Source organism: Puntigrus tetrazona, chromosome 22 (genome assembly GCF_018831695.1).
Source record: "Puntigrus tetrazona isolate hp1 chromosome 22, ASM1883169v1, whole genome shotgun sequence".
Lineage (NCBI taxonomy): Eukaryota > Metazoa > Chordata > Actinopteri > Cypriniformes > Cyprinidae > Puntigrus > Puntigrus tetrazona.
The window spans coordinates 11002285-11029477 of NC_056720.1; the positions used below are offsets into that span (position 1 = coordinate 11002285).

A 27193-nucleotide genomic window follows, 5' to 3' on the forward strand; every position below is an offset into this window, starting at 1 on the left:
AATGGTTGTGTTATTACCTTTCCCTGCTGGACAATAATCTTTGTACAGTATGCTCGTAAGGCAATTTAAAAAAAATAAATAAACGGAACTGAGCTTTCATTAGAAACACTTTATTAACTTCGTTAACAAAAAGCCGAGATTTAAAAACTGAATTAGTCATTATAAGTCTTTACGTTAAAAGCACCAAACAGCGTCACAATTGAGACAGCTCTTAGGAGTTTGCCGTTGTTGCACAATTATCCTGTGATATTTCTGCTGAACCATGAAAAAAGCATAAGGATGTGATTAACTGGAATGTGTGTATTACAAATAATAACTTAAAGGGGACAAATTACAACGGACAAGCTTTGAGTTGGTGACTATAAAACAGTATATGCCGTTCAGTGGAAATTTCAATCACAGGTAAATAATGCACAGTAAAGCAATCTCATTCTCATTTATATCCATCATATCGGTTTTCAACATTCCCTTTCATTATGCAAAACTATTAACAAAAAGCCAGAACTGACGTTCCTGAGACACTAGACAAAGCCTATATGAATTTACATGTTTAGACATATCTAAAATTTACATATTCAGAACATACTCTTTATTCTATTTATAACATGCGAAAGGATTCGAGTTGCCTTCTGCAATGCAACCTCATACACGTACCTGAGAAAACGCAACATTAAGAGTTATGTTTACATTTTAAATAGCTTAACATCAATTTCAAGAATTGCCACTCCAACAGGAAACGGCGTCGACGGACAAAAGAGTTCAAACGAGACATCACAAAGTAAAACAAGCAAAGCTTGCGCTGATTTTATTAAATAGTTACTCCTTGTAATGCAAGAGGTGCTTGAATTTTTATAGCTGCATTTTCCTTGTTTAAAGTGTAGGAGAGCACCTTACTGTTTTATAGAGTATCCAAATGGTCAGGATCATGAAATCATAAAACCATCATTGATAAACAGTCGCAAAGATATCAAAACACAAATTGGCCATTAAAACAGGTAACATTAACAATGATTATTAATTGCTATTAAAAAACAAAAAAAAACAAAAACAAAAAAACCCTCAGTGCTGGTAACAATGTACTCATGTACTGGTCAATATCCTATTTCATCCAAATGTCCTCGTGTTAATTGGAGAAAGACCATTTACACATTGTTTTTGTTTTGTTTTTTAATATTATTATACACCATAGTCTATTACACAGCATTCTGACTAAAGCTTAGGTGAGGTTGAATTTTCCTTGAGCACATACTTAAGCAACAAAAACACAATAAAAGGAAATAAGGACGCAAAACAATGAGGACGTCCACTCCTGCTTTGTCTTCAAATTGGCGATGTTGTACGCCAATGACAATTTAAAAAATTATTTTTTTTTTTTAACGCTGTACCAGTTAGTGATAGACCGATATATCGGGCAGGCGGAAATCTCATACAAAAAGTCAATGGTTTCCAAATTTTGGACCCCTTTGCCTTTCGTTCTACGAGCATTTTCGTGTTCCGCAGAATAACACATTAAATAACATTATATTAGCCTATTCTCTAGATATGATAACAGTCATTGGAAAACCCATATCGGTCAACCACTAGTACTAGCCAACTGACAAAAACACTAGCCAAATCTACGACTGGTCACATCAGAACAACTTTACATCACGATACGCAATAGGCTCAAACTCTAGGTTTACATGACGCGCTCTAGGACAGGCTTCGATAGTGGATCGTAGGTTTTGGTACGGGCGTATTCATTTTCGACATCTGCGTGAACGTCAGCACCAGTTTGTGTAAGATGAAGCTGTCTGCGTTACATCTGCGAAGAAAAACCGCGGTTTTAAGAAACAGCACCGAGCCGTACGGGCCCAAGACGGTAAGCAAAACAGGCTTAGCACGTGTTCTCCTTTACGAGAAATCAAAAATTGTTACGAAACGCCACGCGGCACCGATTTCAACAGTGTGCCGCGCGTGTGATTCAAAGCATTCACTACCCGTCACGCAGGTCGATTTCGGAGCACCATTGAAGTAAATACTTCAAATGAAAAAGTTATATCGTCCTATAAAGTTCTGCAATGTACTTTCATGCTTCTTTAAGTTCGATTAAGACCAAAAGGTGTTTCTCGTATATAAAAACGGCACTGATCCAAACAGGCAGGGGATGCTTCATGCTGGGCGCCAAATAATACATTATAAATATTGAAAAAATAAATGCCGCAAGGCTCGCAAACATCCCTGTGTAAAAGAAGCACCAAAAATCTTTATTCATTTCTTTTGTTGTCGTTGTCGATGATGATCTTAATATAAATAAGCACAGTCTAAAGTTGTACAGATTGTAGCACCATTTTTTTTTTTTTAGACTGAGTCAAGTACATACACTTTGCACATGTTGTGCTCTGCTCCGATACAAAACGAGAGCAATCACAAACCAAAAGAAATAACAAAAAAAAAGACAGAAAATTAAAACGATAAATAACCCAAATTATATACACAATTACACAGTCCGAGAGAGACTACCATTCACAGTACAGAAAAAAAAAAAATCATACACAAAGCAATAAGAGAGAAACAAAAGGATGAGTTGAAGTTGCCCAGTAGTTTTATGTCGTTTTGTGATCTTGCAATTTCCCAGTGTGTGTACATCTTTTCATCAGTGTGTTTGTATGTACGAGCGCGTGCTGGTTTTCCAGGTTTGCGAAGAGCACCACGACGGCATCGGATTTGGTCATCCGAAGGAAAACGCCTATGAAATCTGCGAGGAACATGGTTCAGCACCAGATTCACCTGAATAAGCCTGTACCGCGTAAGACACCGCGTTCCGATTGAACAAAATATGTGCATCGTATTAAAGGTTCAGCAGTAACCGTTAGGAACATGGAAGCTTGAGTATTGAAACAGGGCCCTAAACCAAAAGCGAACGGTAAACGTAGTGATTCAATAAGATCTGCTAGTTAAAGAAACTAACCTGATTCAACAGCTCCTTACAGGCTTGTCACTCATTCTGTGGCTCTAACCGCTTCTCTCCCTGCAGATTGGCTTTTAATCGTGTATTCCTGGAAGGTGCGTGTGTGTTGGTTTCATTTTTTTTTTTTTTTTTTTTTTTACATGCATGTAAAATGAACATTTTTCCCTTTGATTAATAAAAGCTTACATTTTAAAAATGACATGCTGTTTTGATACGTTCGTCGTTAACAGCTCCACAGGTTAATTGTCCAGTGTAAAAAATAAAACGAAATTATTTAACCGATGCATCTCGTGAAGCCCATCAAGAACGTGCCTGGTCATATTTCACCCCAAAAATGACGTGAAAAAAATTCAACGCTAATACTAATTTTTGTAGTGGCTTGATTTATGACAATCAATTTCACCTCCTAATATTATAATGCAAAAATGTTATAAACATTTTTACAAAAAAAAAAAAACAAAAAAACAAACATACTGCAATTCAAAATAGTATTGCAATTTATTAATTCTAAAAACATTGAATGAATTACAGAACACGACCGATGCACATCATATGCATATTTTACATTATTATAATGAGAATCTGGGAAAATGTGTGTAACTGTTTCGATATGAAGCGTTAACGTCGTCTTTGAGGTGAAATATTACTTTAGAGATTCCCCCTTATACAGAAGCAGCTTGTGGTTTCCTATATATTTCAGCTTACAAGGCAAATAATTAATATGAGGAGAAGTTAAAATGCCCAAGCCAAGCTGACAGACGCGTTAACAACGATTTCACAGCACAAGCTCCGGCTGTACGGGTGACGTCCCGCTACAGGCTCCAGGGGCTTCACGGAGACCATCCGAATAGGAGTCGTCGAGCACAAAAAGCCACATTTCTTTCCGCTGATAACAGCAGCGAGGTTACAGAGATTCACACTAGCCTCTTTTTTTAGTGCGTATTAAAACCAGACTGACTGTAATCATATTCCTGACATTTAAAAACCGCTTCCTGCGTCATCGACTGTGAATCCACCAAAAGATGGCTGCAAATTAAGTAAAGCATCCACCGGTAAGGCCGTGTTAAACTCACAATAACTGATGAACGGCTGTTAGCGTCGGCCCAACATGGTGTCGCCTTAAAACACTCGGGGAAAACAAGGAAGCCGCATACTGTGTCGATCTGAATGGGGTTCAGGGGCTCTGTGTGTGTGTGTGTGTGTGTGTAAGCTGCACCTGTGATAAGTTCTGATACCCATGCCAGTTTTACAGTGGCGTCTTTTAGCAAACGTTTGAGCACCGGTGAGCGAGTCGAGCCCATTGGTCCACACCTGTCCATTGCATAGGTTATGTTGGGTTGAGGTAGATTTCTTCAGTTACCTGTAACCAGTCGGGGTAAAATCCAGGAATTACACAAGATGTGGACAGATTTCTCATCTACATCAGGGCTCAACAATTTATATGCCTGGCAAACGTATGCATTTGGACTGCGATACTTAAAACGTGTTTTTTTTTTCCGTCAAATTCCGCAAGAAGGACTTGTAAACATTTACGATGGGCTAAAAACTGTATGAATTTTATATTATTATTATTATTATTTTTTTACAAGCAATAATATTACATGCAACAAATACAAACTGTTTTATAACCATTTTCCCTGGATGATTACTATGGCTTAGTGTGCAAAACATATTTTACATTCTACGTACGTCATAGAATATTAATCATACAAAATAGTTCATATTTTATTATTAGAGTAGAAAACATCCTGCAGCATGTGCAGCATATTTTTTCATTAGCAAAATAGCAGTCCACTGACCTCCCTTATAGCTTTATTTAATTCATAACTGATGTATATTACAAAATAAAATGTGAATAAAAAAAAAAATTAGATATAATTAATCGTACATACTTATAAATAAACCAGTAATGTAATATTAAGAAATTATATTTTAAAAAATGATATCTAAATTAGATTTTGCCCAATAAACCATCATAATCAAACCAGCAAAAAAAGTTTACGAAATTTAGTTTACTTTACAAAATTACTAAAATATTCTACTATTTAATTGAAACATAGTAAAATATCCAAATGAGCTATTTTAACTGTCCTTTTTTGACAGGGGAAACATTTAATGACAAAAATAAATATTTTTTGAACACTTACAAAAATACAGTCGTTTATTATTACTGCTATTACGCAAAACAAAGTAGCATTTGGGCTAGTAAAACTAGAAATCGCTCCGATTCACTCCTCACATTGTTGAGCCCTGAACACGTAATTATAACAAAACGGCGATTTTGACATAAATAGTATAACAGTTGGTTTCCGAAACACCACCCCTAAAAACAAACAAACAAGTCGCAGGAAATGCAGCTACGAAAAAAAAAAAGCAGCAAAGCATGTAGCTCATTTCCATGCCAACACCACATACCTTGTTGGGACTCATAACATTAGAGCTGGCAGAGCGCAGTAGCTTCCCTGTGTCCGTCTAGTAATAGTCTACTTTCCACGTCAAACCGCCCCCACCCTCCCCCCACCCTGCTACGCCCGGACGTGGCCTATCTGGGGCGATTGCCGGGGATCTGCGAGGCCGCCGCGTAGGACGCCTGCATACCCAGAGTCCTCCAGGACGTCCCAGCCCCACCTGAACCTGCGCTGCCGGGAGGGTGGGGAGGCGGCAGGTGCAGGGGATAGTGCACTGTGAAGGGCCGGGAGGAAGCGGAGGAGGCGGAGGAAGCAGATGTGGCGGCCAGAGATGGGGAGGAGGAGGTGGAGGCGGGGAGGGACGACTGCGGCCTTGAGGACTGGTGGCGCTCGGAGCGCGGGGAGGAAGGTTGGGACGGGGTGGAGGCGGAGGACGCGCGCTCAGGAGGAGAGGGGCGGAGGGAGGGCGAGGGTGGGCGGGGAGGGGCGTGTAGGACTGTCTGTGTGCGGCTGTGCTGAGAGGGGCCAGAGGCCAAGAACGAGGCCCCCGCTTTGGGGTTCGCGTCCAGATGCCTCTGCTGGGAACTGAGGGCCCCGGGGCCCGGGAGATTGGCCCCAGACTGCTGTGAGGAGACTGAAGGCACCATGTGGTGAAATATCCCTGCAGACATACAGCACAGAGAGGGAGCAAAAAGACAGAGACAGAAGATGGGGGCTCAGCCAGATTGTGCACAGCAGCAAGCCAGTCCAACATACAAGCACAGAAAAAGACACAAGGCACTGCGCTGATGCACCAGAGGCACCTCACACCTCTTCTACACGCTACGTGAAGTGTAATTAAAGTGGGCACATCATGGAGATTACAGCTACATTTAGCCGTGGCATATTTTAAATGGTTACTCCACCCCAAAATTAAAATGGCGTCAATTGCTTGTGTCATTCCAAACCTGTACGACCGCTGTCCGTTTTCGAAACCCAAATTAAGATATTAAGTTTGATGCATTGTGATTGCTGTCGGAGCCTTCCGTGGATGAGCAATGTAACGAACACGATCAACGTCAAGAAACGTCGCAAGGAGAAAACTAAATCAATGTGACATCCATGGTTCAAGTGCAATTTTGCAAAGCTACGAGAATAGCTTTGGAAAATGAATAAAAATAAAGTAACAGACAGAATCAATGCATCTTAATTTGTGTTTTGAAGATGAACAGGCATCTTATGGATTTGGAACGACGCGAGTGAATAAACTAATAACAAACGTTCATTTTGTGGTGAAGTAACCCCCTTAAATTCTACACTCGCCTATACAAATATATATAATCTGTCTATATTAGGGGTGTAACTGTACACGTATTCGTATAGAAAATTTCAGTATGCATCTGTACTTAAACTGCTCCATTGGAAAGCCATTTTGAAGCTCTTTGTCGCAGCAACAGATCACAGTATACAAACATCAGTTGTGCGTGGAGCGCGATCCCCCTTTCCTCTTAATTACTAGCTGAACACGAGTCATGTAATCACTCGATTAGTGTTTCACCCACTTTAAGTCATCCTTAAAAGAGCATTTCATCTAGCCTACCTCAGGTAAGTCATCAGTGTCTACAGCTCATTACTTGTTAGAGAAATGAAGTCCACTGAAGAGAACTGTGCAAAACTATACTTCATTATATTTACTTGTATAAGCTGTCAGCGATGTCTTATTTAATGTTGGCTATACGTTTAAATGAATATTTCATTACACCAGTTATGACTGTAAATATATTTCAACAACAAATACAAATTGCGTAGTGTTTAACTTATTTAATTTAAAAAGAGCATTGTTAAATTTAAAACCAAAGTGTGTAGTGAACCATCATGTCTAGTGTACATCAACCAAATCTCTACTATAGCAGTCTATAACTAATATTTACACTTATCTAGATATTTATATTTTTACATCTCTCTATGCATCATGCCTATATCTATAATCAGTGTTTTTTCTTATATACGTTTATATACATTACACAATATCATTTTTGTGGACTGCAAGGTGCTGGTACACAGTGAAATGCCTCAACACCCAAAAACAAGACCTGCAATTAAAGACAAACACCCAGAGAAAATGTGAAGGCTTGAAATGCAGCCATAAAAGTAAAAGGAGTTTCTCGCCAATCTCATAAACTACAGAGAGTTTAACAGCTCTAACATATTTTCACAGCCCTTTAAATCAGCAGTTTACAACATCAAGGCCAGTGAAAGTGATTTAGGAGGCCTGAGTTTTTGTATTCAAATAGTAAATGTTTCAATGGGTGAATCCCACACAGCACGTCAAGAACCAGTTATTTCACAGCAAAATCAAAAAAAATAAACTTACTAGGTGGGGAAAAATTTATTTAAAGGTCCCATATTGTACACATTTTTGGAGGTGTATTTTAGGTGTTGGTTTCCTTAAAAATATATTTGTGGTATAAGTAACAAAAAACATCTCAATATGTTTTTACAGCTCCTTTCTCAGGAGCTCTGTCAAAGACAGGTAGATTTTGGCCAGTCTAAATATTCATGAGCCTCTCTTCTGATTGGCCTGTTTTTTCTGAGTGACGTCACGATCAGGCCACTGCCAGACAAAACAACGATCGACAAAAATGCTTAAGTTTGCACACCTCTTATAAGAAAAAGTTAAATAAAGTGTTGTGTTTTGTTGTTATGGGCGCGTCTAAAGTGGACCATTTGGCATTTGGAACTAATATGGCAGTCCTGGCTTTACCAGGAAATTTCAGACAATATGAGACCTTTAAACATACTTTTTGACTTTGGGGTGAAATATATATCGGACATGTTTCTGTGAAATTCACCTTATTACAACCTACTGTTATTTCCTCTAGGTGTGTAGCTGTAGCCTTTGCACAGTCAGCACAGCAAGCAGTGTGGGAGAGCCAGGCAAGATGGCAGCGCTGGGCCTTAACTTACCTTTTCTGTACACCCAGGCGACTTGTTCTGACCATGAGCGCAATTTTCACCCGGAAAACAGAGAGAGAGAGACAGAAGATATCCAACTCACCTCCTGCAGCGCCCCCTGCCAGCCCGGCGCTGGAGAAACTGCTGAGCGCTGAATGTCCGTTGACCAATCGGGGAGCTCCGCCGGTGGCCGGTCCGGGCGTCCAGGACTGTAGGACCGAAGCCCCGGCCAGGGGGAAGTACTGTCCGACTGAGGAGGCGGACGAAACTGTGGCAGCCCCACCCACTTTCCCACTCAAGATGCCTCCACTGGCCGCAGCGGATATAAAGAGGTTCTGGCTGGCCAATCCACTTACAGACTTCAGGTCCCACTCACGCGATTTCTGTTTCTGCAGCGGCCGCTCAGACGAGCTGACGACTGAGCGACCGCCGCCATCTTGACTGAGGAAGAGGTTCGAGTTCCCGTAGGCCTCACGCTCACGTCCCCCTCTCCTCTGCGGTTTCTGGTCCGAGTCAGAGTCCGTACCGCATCGGGAAGCACTCACACCGAATGGCGAGCCACCCTGGCGGAGATCCGGAGGAGTTGGTTTGGGGTCAGAGATTGGGGAGAAGGTGGATTTCCACTTGCTGGCTCCAGAGGAAGATGATACCTCACTACTCACGCTACTGGCACCTGATTTACGTCCGTGCGAGCCTGTAAAACGTCACATTCTATGATAAATAGCCAGAACGTGAAATATCTGTTAGCCAAAAAGCACCGCACTTACCCCTTTCCACATCTCTGATGGGTCCATCTCGATCTAAGGAAATGGTGGCGATTTTCCTCTCAATTCTGAAAGACAAAACAGTTGTCCATCAAACACTTTTTCGATGATCTGCAAAGTTTACACACTAATGAACTGGATTTGAAAGAAAAGAGCAATTACCGGCTTGAACTAGAGGTGTCCGGGGCAAAATTGCCGCCCTCTTCATCTGAACTAGGAGTGGAAGAATAACGACCTGTGTTATTGAGATCCAGGGGACGCTCTCTTTTGAGCACAGGAGGCTGATCTAGATCTGTCCCGCATGGGCTTCGTCCCGACTGCTCTGGGGAAGAGATGGCCGAGATCTCCAAAGGCTGGTTTATGTTGTTCACCTGTTAAAAGAACCAACATTTTGGGTCCGATTTCAGGTCAATCGTAAGTTTTAACAATACCAACAGACACTATTTTTGGTTCACTCACCATTGAATTGATATTAAGTGGTGATCCAGAAGAATGGCTTGAGCAGCCAAGTCCTGGAAATGGCCGTCTTTTGGGGGATACGCTAAGGGGAATGGCGCCAGAAGAGCTGCGCTTCCGACGCCCTCGTTTCCGCCCCTCTTGGCTGTGGGAGCTCGGAGAGTGATGATGGTGGTGGTGATGATGGTGATGGTGCTTACTGTGATGATGGTGACCCTGCTTTACCGACCCGTGGTGGAGCCTTGAGCCTCCTGTGGAGGACGAAGATGAGGAGGAAGAAGAGGACGAGGAGAAAAAGATACGGCGACGGGCCTCGCTGTCCAAGGGCTCCGTGTCAGACTCGGGGCCCTGCCGGTCATGGCCGTCCTCGGGTGGAAGCCTCGGTGGGCCGTCGGCATACTGCAGCACTCCTCCGGTGCCCAGAGCAGGACTGAGGCCAGAGCCACGAGGCTGGAGGCCCATGATGGGGGTGCTGTGAGGGGGAGGGGATGCAGCGTCACAGTCTTGGTCCTCGGTCAGCATGGCCGTGTGAGAGCCATTCACCAACCCTGAGCTGGAGGAATACCCTAAGAGGAAATGGATTTTGGATTTAGTACAGTAATAAAGTATGTACATTGATTAACGGCTTTACATTAGGTTGCACGATCTCTTTCTGAATACAGATCCCCCAATGTCTATGAAAACATGCAAAACGTGTAAACGTATGGACACTTGTAAGCAGTCCTACAACGCTTTTAGGATTGTGTGATGATTGCCGCATCAACGCAGACGTTCAAAAAGTAGATTTTTTTTTTTTTAAAGACCAGCAGTTTAACATTAAATATTAGACAAAGTATTTTCAGGTAGCCTAAGTTTATATTTTTGAAGTAAAGTTAAATTAAACAGAGCCCTGTTTTAGACTTATTAACTGCATTTTTTTTTTTTTTTTACATATACCAAAGATGAACAATTAGCATCAATGTTTTTTGCTAATGTGCTATAAAGCAAACAAAATGCTGGTGACAATAGAGTTTGTTGTTCATTCATAGCTGTTAAATGAAAGATGTCTAAAAAATGCCTTTATCACACTGCAGTTGAATTTTGTTGTGGACTTAGTTTTAATCATTTTAATAACATGCAATTTGATTTCAAGCTGACTTCCAAAGTGTGGCAAAAGTCAAGTTTCCTAGTGCAGTGTTTTGAATTACATGCACTGCTAAGCTTTATCTAGGCCAAACAAAGCAAGCCAAAGTAGACAGCAGGACTGTACCTGAGGTAGGCGTGAGAGGCGGCTTGCCATTACTCTGTCCTGCAGGATTCGAAACCGGACTAGGAGTGTTCCTCTGCCAAAAAAAAAAAAAAAAAAAAACACAGCTTGAATAATTGCTAATGTTTGCAAAAAAACAAATAAAAAACACCCACAAGACTATATATCATGACTTCCGCCCCCACACGGATCCATACCAATCTTTCTACGCGGTTCGGCAGCACCACGCTGGCCAGTGGGATGCTGACAGGAAGTTTGCTGGGATGCACAGTGCTGAGGGGGATGCTGATTGGCAGACTGGTTATAGTGTCGCCGGGGGCAGCCGGGCTCTTTTCCTTATCTGTGCTCTTGGGCGTTGTGGTCGCTTGAATATCAGTTGAACTGGGTGAGGAGCAAGAATGTTTTAATCCCAGAGTTGGAGATGAAATAGCACCAGCGTCACCCCTGAAAAGAGCCGTGAGTGATCAGTGACCAATCAAGCACTTAGTCAACTAAACATGTTAATTTTACTCACCGGTGGATGTTGCCGAGGGCTCTAAACTGATTGGCAGCCGAATCTTGGTTGAGGTGCCTGCGAAGGGCGATCTTAGCTGGAGAAAAGCGGGTGTAGTCGGGAAGGGTTGCCCTAGCTGCCTGGTTCTTGAGTCTGGGGTGGGCGGCACAATTTCGTGGTCAGGGGAAATAGGCAGATAGCGGGTGAGGAGCTCGTTTTTGCCCATTGAGTTGCCACCGCCTCTCTCGTAACCCGGCGAGGCTGTGCCGTTGACGGATAGCTCGGGGCTGAGGCCGTTGAGCCCCACAGAGGAGTGTGGGGTGAGTTTGGGGGTGTCGGAATCCAGTGGGGGCCGGGGCTCTGGACCGGGAAGGGCCTTTTGGTAGGGAGTCTCCTCACACGGGTTGTAAGACTTGAGCTGCAGGAGCTCTTGCTGCCTCTGGCTCTTCTCTAGTTCAACGATGCTGATCTGCGAAGAAACACCAGGGGGAGTCGTAGATGTAAACACAGACACGGCCAGCCCACACTGCTCATGGTAAAAAATATCCTTGAAGAGCCAGTTCAGTTCAAGTAAACAAGCTTTTGTCAGGACAGTTACAAACTATGTCAAGAAAGACAGAAGCTAGAGAAATAGGTGAAAGAATAATCATAACTACAATAAGTGCAATACAGCATTAAATTGATGTTTTATGTTTTTTGTTTTTAAACAAATAGCAATTTGTTTTTGTTAATACATTTTTCCCTGATTTACAGAAAACACCCACTAAATTGACAGTTCTGTTCATCAATTTATGACATTAAAATTAATTTCATCTCAAATCCTAATTAGTTGTACATACACATACATAATACATACACGATAATCACGAGAAATTAAGTGTCCCCAACTAAGCAAGTCAGAGGCGACCAAGGAACCAAAACCCCATTCATTAATGCATTCCCTATCATGTATTTTTATAAATATGACATATAATTTGCATCAAACAAACAATATAATTCTTATTCTGAAGGATTAAAGTAAGAAATTACTGCACAAGTTAGGTGGCAATATGCACCATGTAAGCGTAGTTATACTATGCGTTCAATGAACTTATGAAACAGGAAATGACTAAAGAACAAAAAGGGAAGATGAGGTTGTACAGTGTTGCAGGCAGGACCTTGTATGAACCTGCACAAGCACCTGGAACAGTGTGTCCAACTGTAAAATAAAATGGTATATATGCAATGGCCTATTAGCTCTGAGCCACTGAGAAACATGTGCATGCAAGTACCTGGAGCTCCAGACAGTGGCGCTGTTTCTCCGAGATTTGTCTTCTAAGAGCCGCTTTCTCTTTCAACAGAGTCTCCAGACACAGAGATCCCCAATCCAGCTTGAGCTCCTCGCAGCGAGCCTTCAGCTGACAAACACACAAACATACAGTTCCACTCCGGCCACAAGCGTTCGTTTCTGAATCATAAGCACCCTCCTGAGGTGTGTTTCGGATGGCTCACCAGCACCAGGCTCTGATCGCGGAGCTCCATCATGTCCTTCTCCAGCTGTTTGGTCTGCTCCCTCAGCTGCATGTTGTGGGCCGTGATCTCCTTCTGAGCCTGTACCAGGTCCTCCACGGTCACCGCCTTCACGCCGAGCTGTGAGAGGGGAGGCCGAGGGGTCATACGCATCACTCATCTGAAAGTCTCGAGTAGGTAGGCAGCTCACTAGGTTGTGAAAACAAGTCTTACCTCCTCCAGTTTGGACTGGAAAAGGTCTCGGATCTTCTCCTTATGAGCATGACAAGCGTTAAGCAGCTGCTGGGCTTGACCCGACAGTTCTGTGTGTCTCAGCTGTGACGAGACACGGCGAGAGAAAAGGGTGGGGTTTTATTAGTTAGTTATATCGTTTTTTATTAAAATAACCCATCTGCAGTTTGATGGAGATTAATCGGAATTCAGAATGAAAAAACATGGTTTCTGAAAAGCTATGCTTTTGCAAATTAACTCTTTGTATGTTGTCTGAGCACACACAAAAAAAATAAATAAAAACTGGGGAGAACAACTGCTAATTAGTTCATAAATTAAAATATATTTGGAAAATGAAGATTCAGAAATAAATGATAATATTTTTCTCATAAATGCATGCATTATATATATATATATATATATATATATATATATATATATATATATATATATATATATATACACATATCTTATATAGATTGACCTTTTCCTGCTCAAGGGCTTGCTGCAGGTTGGTCCTGTACTGTGGTGTCTTCATGTAGGCCATGAACTGCAGGTACTGGACCTTCACGTTATCTAGAGCAAGAGCAAGGCGGTGTACGTTAACTGGCTGATTGACTATGTAACTAGAGCAGATACATGAGCACGTCTGTGGGACTGAAATGGATCTCCTCATGTTAAATATGAAAGCAGAGCAGAGCAGAACTCACCGAGCAGAGCCTGCAGGCCTGGAGGAGTGGGGCCCATGAGAAGCTGGCTCGATGTATAATGCTGCACTTTGGGAGGTAGCTGATAGAACGGACTCTGAGGTGACCTGTATGCATCTACGGATCGATCAGAGCCACACAAAAAAAGTCAATGTCAAAAGGTACTGATGCTGATAAAGAGCCATCAGATTTAGGTAATTGTCTCACCCTGAGGGGGGGCCGCTGAGAGGGTCTTGGCGTGCAGCAGATCAAGGGCGCTCTGGCTCTTCTTGTTCTTGCGCTCGGCTGCAGTAGCAGCAGCAGCCTTCTTAGGCCGCCCGCGCTTCCTGTTGCCGAGCTTACGGCCCCTGGGCAGCAGCTTGGCCCGGCGGGGTTTGGGTGACGGTTTAACTGGCACGAGCGAGTTTGAGCGCTGCTCCTCACCACCAGAGTCATGCTGCGCCTGCTGCACAGGGTAAAGAGATTTAGCATTAATATATTTAATTTATTTGAATACATTTCTAATTTATAAATAAAAAACAGGCAGATGCATGCACAAAAAAAAATTGATTCCTGTAGGTCTACCTTGTGCTCCTTAAAGCAGAAATTCATATATATATATATATATATATATATATAAACAATACAATTTTATAGAAACTTTTTAAATAAAAAAATTATATAAATGCACATTATTATACAACGTATTTAAAATGCAAGCATATAAAGAAATTAAAAAAAAATTATAATATTATAAAATATTATAAATAAATACATTTAAAATATATTAAAATAAAATAAATTGTTATTTCTGTTTCTCACTGGATTCTTGGGCAGAAATTAATAAAAGATTATATGCGATTTGAATGAAATATTAATATAAATAAAAAAATCTATATATATAAATTTATAATAATAATAATATATATATATATAAATTTATAATAATAATAATATATATATATATAAATTTATAATAATAATAATATATATATATATAAATTTATAATATATATATATATATATATAAATTTATAATATATATATATATATATATATAAATTTATAATATATATATATATATATATATAAATTTATAATATATATATAAATTTATAATATATATATATATATATAAATTTATAATATATATATATAAATTTATAATATATATATATATATATATATATAAATTTATAATATATATATATATATATATATATATATATATATATATATATATATATATATATATATATATATATATATAACAAAAAAAAATGACTATATAAATTGAATGAATTAAAATAAATAACTCCTGTAGGTGTACCTTGTGCTCCTTGGGCTTGGTCGGGGTGGTGGTGTTGCTCTTATTCTCTTTACTGTCCTTCTGCTGGCGCCTTCTGGCTGCCTCCTGCTCCTCCTGGAACCAAAAACAAGCCGCATGTGTTGTGATATTTTGTCCAAAAAACCCATAAACAACATTAGAACCAAACAAGTCTTACCCTGAGTTTAGGATTTTTGAGACTAGAAAAATAGTTTTCAAGCTGCAAAAAAAGGGAAAAAAACAAACAAAAAAAGGGCATCTGGTTAGATATCAGTACACGTGATGCTCAAAGAAATTTTATTTGGACGACTGCATGACATGAGACAGCCACACTCGACGTCATTTGCATAACAATAATGGCCAATGCAAATAAGAGACCCACTGTACATCAAGAACAGCGAAAGCCATGTGACAAACGAAAGGGAACTTACTATGGTGCGGTCTATCGTGTGCAGATAGTACGACACTGGCTTCCCCGTCCATGAAACAGATCCCCTCAGAGGGGACAGCTCAACTACTCTCATTATTGTGCCAATATCTTAAAAGAAAGACAATGAAGATCAAATGAACAATGAAAAAATGTGGCCATAATTACATTGAGTTTGAAAAACAAGTGCAGAAAATATTCAAGTTTTTTTGGGGGTTTTTTTTATCACAATTTAAGGACTTTTTTTCCCTCATTATTTAAATTTATTATCAACATTTAATTTCGACAATTTCAATTTGGGTTCAGATTTTGTTTTGCGCGATGACAGATGGACTATTCTGACAATGTCTTTCATCATTTTTGGACCTTGACAGTGTTCTTTGCTTGAGAGTCAACGGGACAGTCTCAAGCCTCCAGGTTTTCATCACAAATATCTTTAATTGCGTTTCAAAGACGACACTTTTACGGGTTTGGAACGACATGGAGGCAAGTGATTAATACAACACTTTAATTTAACATTTACTTTTACCATGGTCCTAAAAACATATCCTTAAAGCTAATGACAGTTATTTTGTAGCACCATCTTTGGTAAAAGATACCTGATGTACAAAGTTTAACACTTACCACTCAAGTTTCGACTGTTTATTCTGAAGTTAAGAGGTGCAAAAGGTTTTGAGGATACAATTTTTCCACCTACAAAAGACAAAATTGAGTCACGACACTCCCAAGTAACACAGAGAAGCGAAAACCTCGTCTCCCCAACATCTGGAGATCAATGCGAACCAAAAAACAAGCCCGACTGGGGTCAAAGGTCAAGAACGACATGTTGACACAGGTGCCTCTGAGCTACACTGACACAGGCCCCCTTCTTTTTCAAACGGTACGCACTTCACGTTACGGCTGCACAAAATGGTCAAATGCGATTAACACAGTCATTTGAATTGATTAAAAACATTTAACTCGAACAGAACTGCCCCCATCTCTCATGCTTTTCAATTTGACTCATCGGCTGTGTTTTTAAGAACCACGTACCTTCCTTCATGTTGGCGAAACGTTCCTTCAGCTGGTGGTCCACCTCAGGACCAAAGGCAAAGTTATTCACAAAAATAACACTGTAAAAGAGCACATCAGACTATAGACTTACACAGGATGCATAAGCAACGAGCAAATGTTTGAGAAAATCATGACAATCAAATATGAATATATCTAAATACGAAAGATGAGCATCTAACTAGCCTGCATGTGATCATACCTTGTGTTGGCTATTCGATCCCTCCATTCTTCTGAAAGGAAATCTCCCCTTTCAAGCTGCCGCACAAGACCAAACGACATCAGTATGTGCAGACTTCATCCCTTCAGCGACGGAGTAATAAACAAACACTCACTCACCGTGTACTCGCCGTGTTTTTTGCCATACCACTTCATCCATCTCTTAAACTCCTTGTCCATTGACTGTAAACACATCCAGGCATAAATGTTAGTGTAAAAACCTACACTTTGGGGGAGTATATGGTGTATATGGAGTGTTTAATCTCGGCTTCCTGTTAGTACCTCTGCATAGGTTGCTGGAATGTCTGCCTTCTCCACGCCGTAGTAGTGTTTACAGTTAGTGGCTGCAGCGACTTGCAGGACTACCTGACCAACTCCTGCAGATCAAGCCAAGACAACACGGTTTGTCACACAAGATTAGCTTTCGGTCTTAAATCAAAGTTTACATGGCGGTGAAATTTTGGTTTTCCGATTCAGTTCCATTTTCCAATGCGCTCGTCTACTTTTGACAGCTTAAAGGCAAGGCAGTATAATGTCTATTTCTGCATGTGAAGAAACCTTCAAAATCAACATTTTTCCAAAAACTGATTTAAAACTGAAGGATAAGGGCTGTTTGCACTTGCAGCACGTTTTGCGTTTTCAATTAGCGGGTTCCGTTTTTTTAATTGAACTTTAAAGAGTAGGTCCCTCAAAAGCCATCCTAGGTGTATATGACCTTCTTCATTAAAATGAACAGTCAGTAATTTAGGTTACCATTTTAAAACAAAAAACCCATTGATTTGCTTCAGAGGACACGTGATAACCCCCTGGAGGCTTTAAGCAGTTGAGGATGTTTTTGTTGTCCTCCCGCTTCTTAAAAAGTAGAAATGAAAGGAAATATTGGGTCCATCAAAATTATTAAGGAGCAGCGGGATTATCACGGGTGATTCCAGTTTACTTCGGGATGTTAGTGGCTCAGTTTAATACTTTGCTAGCAATACTACAGCCACATATTAAAAAGAAGACCACCAATTTCTGAGAATTTCTGTTCTCACCTCTCAAAATGATTGCTACGGATGCAGAAAACGCTAAAAATCAAACAGGCAGCAGTGTGTAAGAGTGATAGACACAGCGAGAGGTCGTATTTATTTATATTTTATCACATTTTGTCTTAAACAGCTAATCAAGACCCGTTTAAACCAATTACGGCTTCGAATTTGCCGTATTTTTCAATTCAACATCGAGCTTCCTGATTCGTGAATTCGATTTGCAGGGTCACTATAGAACAGGCCTTCAATAACAGATGTTACTAACCACTGCCCAGGTCCACGAAGGTGTCGTCTTCCATCATCTCCATCTCATCAATGATCTGAGCCACCAGGTCGAAGGAGGTCTCTCCGTACACCTCGGGAGAAAACGGCTCGTAGTTGTTGAGTTTCTCTGGGTCGGTGACGGAGTGGTTGTAGACCTGCTGCAGGATGTGACGCAGCAGGCCGTTGGAAGGCCGCTTGTTGAGTTTCATGGGTTGGGTGGTCCCTTTCCACTGCAACACAAAATCATATTTTGAGTTTAACACGTCAGGAGAAAAAAATAAATAAATAAAATATAGACTTGATGTACCAGTTGGTGAATGCTGTCAATAGCTCTGTTGTACTTATCGCATAGCCTCTGCATACTCTCAAAGCTGCAAGAAAACACAAAAATAAAATGATCTATGAAACCTATTTTTACATCTTATAATAAACCATGTGGGTGTGCCCGGACACATGAAAAGCAAAAAAGCAATATATTCTAGCTCATATATATATATATCCTATTTCAACAGTATAATAAAATCAATGATTCATCGCACTTTCATTAAATATTTAACACATTTTAAAAAATGTAAATATTTAATTGGTAATATTTTGTGAAGCTTTTTTCACATCATATAAACACGTACCAAATTTCAAACAATGCATAAATAATAGAATTATCATGAATCCTTTAAGTAGAACATAAAAGAAAATCTTTTAACATTAACAATAAACAATCAATTATAATTTCATTTGTAATATTCTGTGATGTGGGTTATTTCATAATATCAATTTTCTTATAACTGGCAATCATAGTACAACTAAAAACATACGCATGATATTTCAGTTAAATATTCTAAATGAAAAATAAAATAAAATAAAAAAGAGTGTAATTGCAAGTATCTGTAATATTTAGTTTTTCATTTAATATCTTTGACTTTACCATATACAAATGCAATTATTATTAATCATAATAATAATAAATAATAATACTTTAAATAAAAACAATTATTAGCTACAAACAACAAATATTATTATTGATAATTACAATGTTATAAATAGATGCCTTATAACCAAATAAGATCTAATTACTACATTTTTATATTTAATTTTAATACTTTTTTTTACAGCCATGTAGGCGTCATTTTCCAATAATACCTAACTGACCCGATCTTACGAGACCAAATCGTGAACATTTCCTCACCTCTTGGTGTCGTAGTCGATGAGAACATAATTCTCCATGGCCAGCTTAAGGTCTGGGATCTCTTCACACACCCAGCTGGACGAAAAGAAGAGTCATGTTTTAATTACGCACATAAAACTTGCAGAGCGGTCTAACGTAACAGCAAACTCAAACCAAAAAGGACTTACCGAATAGTTTCAATGATTTCATGTGCAGCATCGTGATGTTTATCCTGTGGAGATAAAAGAAACCCTGTAAGTTATGAGCAAAATTTATGTTTCGCGTACTCGCCGTTCATTCAGTGGCCTTATTCTTGTGAAGTTATCAACAAGAAACAAGAATCTTGACCTTTCCGGTTCGTGACGGGTCACAGATCACAACTGTGACACGTTCCTGCACGCACAGCAGCCAGTGTGCCTTTAAGCGGGTGAACAAGTTCATCAGGCACACATGTCTGGATAAGTACATTATGTCACTGTAAGCCGACACAGATCCTGCGTTACAGTGTGTGAATGCACAGCATAATCTACAGCATCTGAGCATAAAAGTCGTGCATGCAAAAGAAAACAGACCCCATCTACAAAATAAACATGCTACGTTGTTATTCAAGTAATATTTAATACTGAGATGTGGGTGGGATTCGAACTCGGGACGGCCGTAGCATTGTAATGCCAACACAGTATTAAGATTTTGAATTAGCTTTTATTTTTATATTTCCAGTTTCTTGTTTATTTTATTGTAGGTTTAGTCAGTTTGTGATGTGCTTTTGGCATTTGTTAGATAGTGTTATTGTAGTATAATAAATGCATATATTACACTACAATATACTGTATATATATATATATATATATATATATATATATATATATATATATATATATATATATATACAAAATATATATTTTGTTGTGTGCTTTTGTCATTTGTACTATTTGTATTTTCTATAAATATTTACTTAATTTTAATTGCTAGAAACGTTAGTATTTGAATTTGTACTTTATTATTAATACTATTTTAGTACCGATTAAAGTACTTTTAGTTTATGTTCAGGTTTTTTGTTCTTATTTTATTTAAAAAGACCCAAACTGGAACTCCGAACATAAGGCGCTATTTTTCTTTAAACAAATAAGCTGTTTTCCCCTTTTTGTTTCAAATTTCAGCAATAGTTTTAATGATTTTAGCACTTGATTAAAATTATTTCAATTAGTGCCAAGTTTAAGCTTGTGCATTTTATCTGATAATTTATATATTTTCAGTTAGTCAATTACCAAACTTGGCATGTTAAACACTTACAAGAATGTTTTTTTAATAAATGTTATTTTTACTTCGGTTTTAGTCACATTTCAGTTGGTGGCAAATTTTAAGATTTATTTTTTGCCGTATTTTGTTTTTATTTAGATAGGACAGTAGGTGGATAAAAAGCAAAGTGGGAGAGAATGAGGAGGAGGATGGGACTTGACTAACTTGGGATGCCCCACAACGCCCCATGAGGCCATCAGCAACATTTCTAAATTCTGTCTAATATATACATAACCAATTTCAACAACCGAAACTGTTGCTTTACTCATAAACAAGGCCCATAAGTCATAATCAATAATTATTAAGGCTAATTAACCCCGGATGGCGTCTAACATGTGGATGTGACCCCACCGAACTCGCTCCGGCCTGCCGCTGGAGCTCTGCCGCTGCCTGACCCAGTGACCCACTTTTCCGTCAACAGAGTCCTGAGAAGCCCTCTGCCTGCCTCAGCGTGCCGCTGCCGGGCTCCCCAGCCTCGCTAAGCTCCTCCTAGCCGTTTTTCCCGCTCAGCTGCACGTCCGGCGGGTCTCGTGCTCTTCTGCCCGCCCCCGCAGCTCAGAGGCGGCGTCACAGGACGGGGGAATAATGCAGCCACAGTCTGAGGCCAAACAAGGGCAGTTATTGAAATAATGCACAATTCCCGTTTTAAATGTTGCGTTAAACGCGAGCATTAAGATGGACGGCGGAGTGCATACGTGCACAAGCAGACACCTCAGCGCATCGTGCCGCTCGAGAGGAGGAGGAGGAGGAGGGGGGGGGGCGTACGGGGCGCACAGCAACACCAGCGCCACAGCTAAAAATATCCAGAGGAAAGGAGGGGAGGATGACAGAGAGCAAAAAATAAAGCACGACAGCCCTCGGTCACGAGCAGGCTTGACTCACGAGCACAAAAACGGACTCTTCGTTCACCTCACGCACCCGTGACTCACAGAACTGAACAACTGTTCGTTTCGGCCCGGGGTGGCAAGGCGCCACACCTCGGCCGTTAACGGGTTTGACCGGGCCGCAACGTTCGAACTGCGAGGCGCGTTCGATTGCGATTCCTCACACCCCGAACGAGTCATTTTGCAGCCAAGTTTAAAGGAATCGACGCTTTCGTATGGAAGCAATTACAGGGCTGTTTCCAGATATGCGGCCGGATACGTTAGGGGAGACAGAAGACAGTGAAGCTCAGTGTTCGATTAAAAACCCTCTCCTTCCTCCCACCCCAGGTGAGTGGGATGCTTTTGTTTGGAGCACAATGTGAAGCCGTGAGGCAAAATGGCACGCTGGTGGACGAGGAGCCGGCAACGGCCAATGCAACAGCGGGAGAGGAAAAAAAAAAAAAAATCACTCGGTCGAGTCTCTGAAAAACAAGATGATTCGAATGAATGGAGGGCTTTGGGTTCTTTGTAAAACGCACCGTAACCTTGGATAAAAGCAAAAAAATATCTTAAAGCAGGGATAGCGAAATGCAGCAGTTTCTCACCTTTCTGTATTTTTTTCTTCTTCAAAGTACGGGGCATTTATTTGCCCAAGAATGAGCATTTTGTGATAATTTTTTCCCTCGTGTAATGTTTCTAACCCGTACGTTATTTGTTCGGAGCAGCGCAAAAAGGAGCATTTTCGTAGAACGCGCGTGCTGCTCTGTTCCGCGTAATGAATGTTAATGAAGACTATTCGCAAGCTCCCGATTCAGTTTGATACGATGTCCGTTTTGAAGACATGAAGAGCTAAAAAGAATCAGCTCAGAAGAGTCACCAGTTCAGGAATCAGGATACACTAGCCATTCTGTACATTTTTGATTCACTAAAAAGAATCAGCTGAAAAGAGTCATTTGTGATCATTCCGTATAGCTATGATTCTCAATAAAAGAGAATCGCATTCGTCTTCATTCACTTTCACTGTGCAGAATAGAAAAGCAGCTCGAACATTCCGCCAAACGTCTCTTTTTGCGATCCTCAGAGAAAGCTGGTCGTATGTGCTTGGAACAACATGAAGGTGACCAAATGAACTTTTCCTTTAAGGGAAGTCTGAACCACCAGCGCATGTGGACAACCACCACCCAGACTCCCTAATTAACAGAACCCGCCCCTCCCTAAACAAAAATTTTGCAAGGCACGTCTACAGCCAGCCAAACGCGGGAGCACTGTAACTCCGCTCACCCAACAGCAGGTCAGAAATATGGCTCTCGGTAGGTGGGGCATCCATCCCTTATCAGCCAGAGTCAAAGACGGAAGTCATCTGAGGCCAAGCGAGACAGTAAAAATGGCTGAGGTCACGACTACTACGCCGTCAGCCGCATGGCACAAACGAAAGAAGCTGGAGTTTTCAGTGATGCAGCAGCTCTGAAAATAACCCACGCTTCTGAGAAACCCACATTCTCGGTTTGTGCAGAAACAGTGAAGCTTGTGAATCGCAGCGTATTAAACGTCGGGAGGGACAGATGAGACAGCCGTTTCTGTGGAAACCATAGGCTTTGATCTGCACCCCCCCGCAATTTCCGTCTACGACCGAAACGTGAAAGAGTCGGCAACTCCGACGGCGTGAGAAACTCCTGCTTTCGGACGCTGCGAGGACTTCGCAATAAATAACCCTGTCTCGCATTTTCTTTAGTTACACTGAACGTGAAGACATTTCCTCATCTCTTACGTCCTAAATATTGCTCGAACTGGGTAACTTGCGGCGCATGTGTGCGTTATACGGGGGATCTCGTCCCACTGTGGACCGGTTCGGCGGCTCAGCATCACTGGAGTTAATCACAGAGTGGAATCTGTGTGTTATGATTACTGTACATGTGCAATGACTGTACAATGCTTTCAGAAACAACACAGACAAGAGGAACGGTGTCTGACTCAGAAAGGATGATACAACTCCAAACAAACCCTTTTGACACCATTCAGGGCACAATAACCGTAGTGTTTAAAAGCCCCCCGCCGTCAGGTCTCCGCGATATTTTACATTTTCGCATCTGTGCTTCAATGCAAATATACAATGGTTCTTCTACCAGACCACAAGCCTGACCATGAAAGGTTTTCACACGAACCGTAATTTCGCCATCAGGAAGAGCGCGCAATTTATGAGGGAAGCCAGAGACTGAGGCTTTGTGACATCTCCTGGACATAATGGGTGGATCTTAAATATCGATTTATGTTTTAATAACTAGGTCAATCTACACCAATTAGGTCCACAAGGCGGGGTTGGACTAGGTCAAGCTCCACCCATTCATCTCTGCTCTGAGCACTTAGCAGTATTTCTGCCTTCACATATTGATTTTTTCCCGCTAATTAGCTATTCAACATTGTGGCAACACTGACGCTGAATATTGCTTGCTTTAAATGCATTTAAATAAGTGCAAGGACACATCATATAAAAATAAACCTTTATGGGGAATATGTAAGGCAGCTATACTTTGGGTGTCGTTCTTGTTTTTAATGCAACAGTGCAGGATAAAGCACTAAATCTGTAATACTTAAAATTAGGAGCCAATGCGGTGTGTAATAAAACTTCACAACATTTAATTATAATGCATATGCTGGAGAGCAACCTTAAAAAGCCGATATTCATGTCCAGCAGGCTTTACAACCCCCTAGCAACCACTAAAAAGACTAAACCTCCTAGAAAATCCTGCTTACTAGCTTGTTTTTCAAGAAAGATCAGCCGCACGGGTCACATTTACGCCACTGTCCCATTCGGGACGCATCCAAACGGCAACCAAAACACAGCGCTATCCCAAAGCAAAGGGGGGCTGCCGGTCGAGCAAACCCGCTTTCAGACATCGGCGACAAATGTGACACTTCCAGAACAGCTCACAACACTTCAAAAGATCCCAAAGGTCACACGCGGACCGTGCTGAAAAGATAAGGAAAAGTCAAAACTGTGAAAAACGGCAAGACGCCCATTATGGGACGCGAATAAAACCTGCCTGTCAATAAAACACACTAACAATATGGAGATACCGTCCTCTCGCCTGAGTGCACTACTCGCCTTTTGTTCAACACCCTCCGTGTGATATTGAGCCGGCACTAAGCTTATTTCACCCTAATACATCTACTACAGTTCCTCTCGCTCACTTAGGGCGGATACTTACAATGTGTAAGTTATCTAGAGTTTGACGACGGTTAGCGTTGGCTAAAAAGAGATAAAGTTAGCTAGCACCGCTATCTGACTGTTAGCATGTTAGCACGAGCGTGAATTTCAGCCCCCAGAAACATTCGTTAAATGCAGAGTCGTGCTAACTATCGTTTCGGGGTGTAGATACGCATTGGTAAGCGCTCGAACAACAATAACATTGGGCTTCTGAGGTAAATTGACAAGCGTTACACACTCCGCTACGGCAGGTTTTGGTTTGGGCGGCGCTTAAACCGTCGTGAGCTGCCTACCCAGTGAGCGAAACCTTTCACTCGTGCTGAAGTTAACTCAAGCGTACGATAAACAAACAAAAAACAACGGCTTGAGAATCGTTTCGGTACTTGAGTAAAGATTCGGTGTCACGACTTTCTCACAATATCCCAAAACGAACTCCCTTGTCAACTAGTCGGCGTAATAAACGCAAACTAAAAAAAAGAATCATAGTTGAAAACGATTCAAATTCGAAAGATCCGAGTCGCAGCAAACGCGGCTTCTCGCGTTTAATCGCGTTAAAACTGCTCAAGCACAAAACGTGCTGCCCAGGCAGACAGCTCGCCGGGATTTGAAACGCAACCACCGCACGAGAGACGGCCAACTGGGTCAGCAGGCTACACACGGTGTGCGTTTCCTGCGATTCAACCCTGAACACCAGCCGAGGTCGTAACAGAATTCGCGTTTTGTTTCTAAACGAAACGACCGTGTCACGCAAAGTCTGGTGTTTACAACCCTTTAGGTCGCGTTCAACACTTTGAGGAGGCGCTGACACGCTCGCGCCCCGGTTTTAAGCGTTTCTTGGTCCTTGAAACACTAATGTTGAAACGAGCGCACCAAAACAAGACACAAACGCTCGTTCAGATACACGCCGTTCTCAACCTAACGTGACCCACTTTGCTTTATCGCTAGGGAATCCCGGCGTTGGTTTCGGTTTGGATTAAAACAATAATACTGTTGGTACTCACATATATAGGTAAGGGCCACGGATAGCCTGCAGCTTCGGCTCCGACCGGCGACTTCAGCTTTAACTCAAGCTTTTCTCCCATTCTCCCCAATACGGCTAATGGACGAGACACAAACTAGAGTGAGAGCATTTCCGTGAAAAAACGCCGGGTTTAACGCGATGGGATCTCACGTCGGTTATCGCAGGCCGCGGTTGGTTTCGCACAGTTTCGCCGCACGATTCGGTCGGTTTGAATCCGATCTGCCCCTGTGATTTAGAGAAAATGATCGATTAAGCCGAGCGGCTGCTCCGTCTCGGCAGTGCCGCCGCCATCTTGACCGGCTCACGATGAAAAAAAAATGCGCCCGTGCGTGTATGTGTGTGTGGTGGTGGGAGATCCGATTCATTTCCGCGAATCGGTTCTTTCGAACAATTCTTGAACAAGTCTTTTGGTAAATTCTGACTCGATTGACGCTCTTCTAAAAATAAGCGCGCGTTGTAACATGCGTGCCTAAGTGCGGTTTGTTTCACAGAAACATAAAACCACGCGGCACGTCATTTTGACGTACACGAAACAATACTAAAATGAACACCGTGTGTGTGCGTTATACGTGCAAAACGAGACAATTCGTTGAGAAATTAAAAGGTTGCGTTTCGACGACTAATCGAACGCGAGAAGTGCGAGACATCGATGACGGTTCTCGTTGTTTAGTGAGCTATCCCTAACGAATCGCTTTCGACCGGTTCGTTCAAAAGATCCGATTCGTATGCGCGATTCGTTCGCGCGTGTGTAGTCCGCAGGTCGTACCATCAAAACCGAAACGAAAGGGAGAATGGAAATGAGTGTGTATGAAACGAGAGGGGCGAGGCGTCTGTTCTCTGACACACACACGGCGGGGATTTCTCCTCGACAACTCTCGCACATTGGCTGGGTAACGATGACACGGATCGACAATTAACCGGGCGTTTTGAATCGGGATGCCGGTGCCAATAACCGTTGAATGGGCGGGACGTACCATTTTTTTCCCCCAGCACATGTGTAGAATGTGAAGGGCCCATGTTTACTATCAGGATCAGTTTGCTGGACCGTTACTTTCAGCTTACAATGCGGGGAGAAAACGTGAAATAATAGTTTAGCTTTCTTTTTAGATAGCACTTGTCTCAATTGCAATGCATTTTTGAGAAATTATTATATGTGATGGCGGCATGAAGTTAAAAACGGTTTCATATTTACCCTTCGTGTTCAACTGGTTATGTTTGGGTATTATTAGTAATAAGTAATGCAATAGGTTTTTTTAGAGAGCAGCCTAATCTAGTTACAATGTTGAAGATTTAATTAGAAGGTAATAATGGAAAAAATTATGTGGCGAGAGGCGTTTCACTTTGTATATTTATTGTACATGGTCTGAATTTTTGCTTAGAAATCCGTTTAAGGTGTCTAATAGCACTCTCTTCACTCCGGTTATCTACTGTAAACATGGTTATTTAGCTCACTGTAAAATAAAATGTCATTTTGGTTTATTTTTGACAACCATAGTTGTATTATGGTGCCACTTTAGTACATTTCTGAGTGAAATAATCTGTTAAAATTATTTTTATGCTATTTAATGAGCATTATGCATATCTGGGCACATATTACAGGTTTTCTATTAACAGTAGTTTTATTTCTTGTGTTTATTTCTTGTATCTGTGAGCTGTACAGTCGTGGCAT

The 27193-nt window shown here is 41.2% G+C and overlaps 2 protein-coding genes across 4 annotated transcripts in view; both read right to left on the reverse strand.

The window, feature by feature from the left end:
• LOC122327734 (CUGBP Elav-like family member 5) overlaps window positions 1–27193 on the reverse strand; it is a 1183696-nt gene that overhangs the window by 535158 nt on the left and 621345 nt on the right. The gene's annotated exons all lie outside the window — the stretch shown is intronic.
• On the reverse strand, window positions 775–25829 carry dot1l (DOT1-like histone H3K79 methyltransferase). Its single transcript, XM_043223244.1, is given in 29 exon segments — window positions 775–4310; window positions 5366–6019; window positions 8396–8986; window positions 9060–9124; window positions 9219–9427; window positions 9516–10078; window positions 10762–10834; window positions 10956–11202; window positions 11273–11375; window positions 11378–11720; window positions 12523–12648; window positions 12743–12880; window positions 12974–13075; window positions 13455–13546; window positions 13681–13794; window positions 13885–14122; window positions 14987–15079; window positions 15162–15203; window positions 15415–15521; window positions 16035–16103; window positions 16443–16522; window positions 16663–16718; window positions 16800–16862; window positions 16962–17056; window positions 17973–18201; window positions 18279–18342; window positions 19158–19232; window positions 19325–19368; window positions 25505–25829. Coding segments are annotated over 28 exon segments (4629 nt in total). The 5' UTR covers window positions 25586–25829; the 3' UTR covers window positions 775–4310; window positions 5366–5492.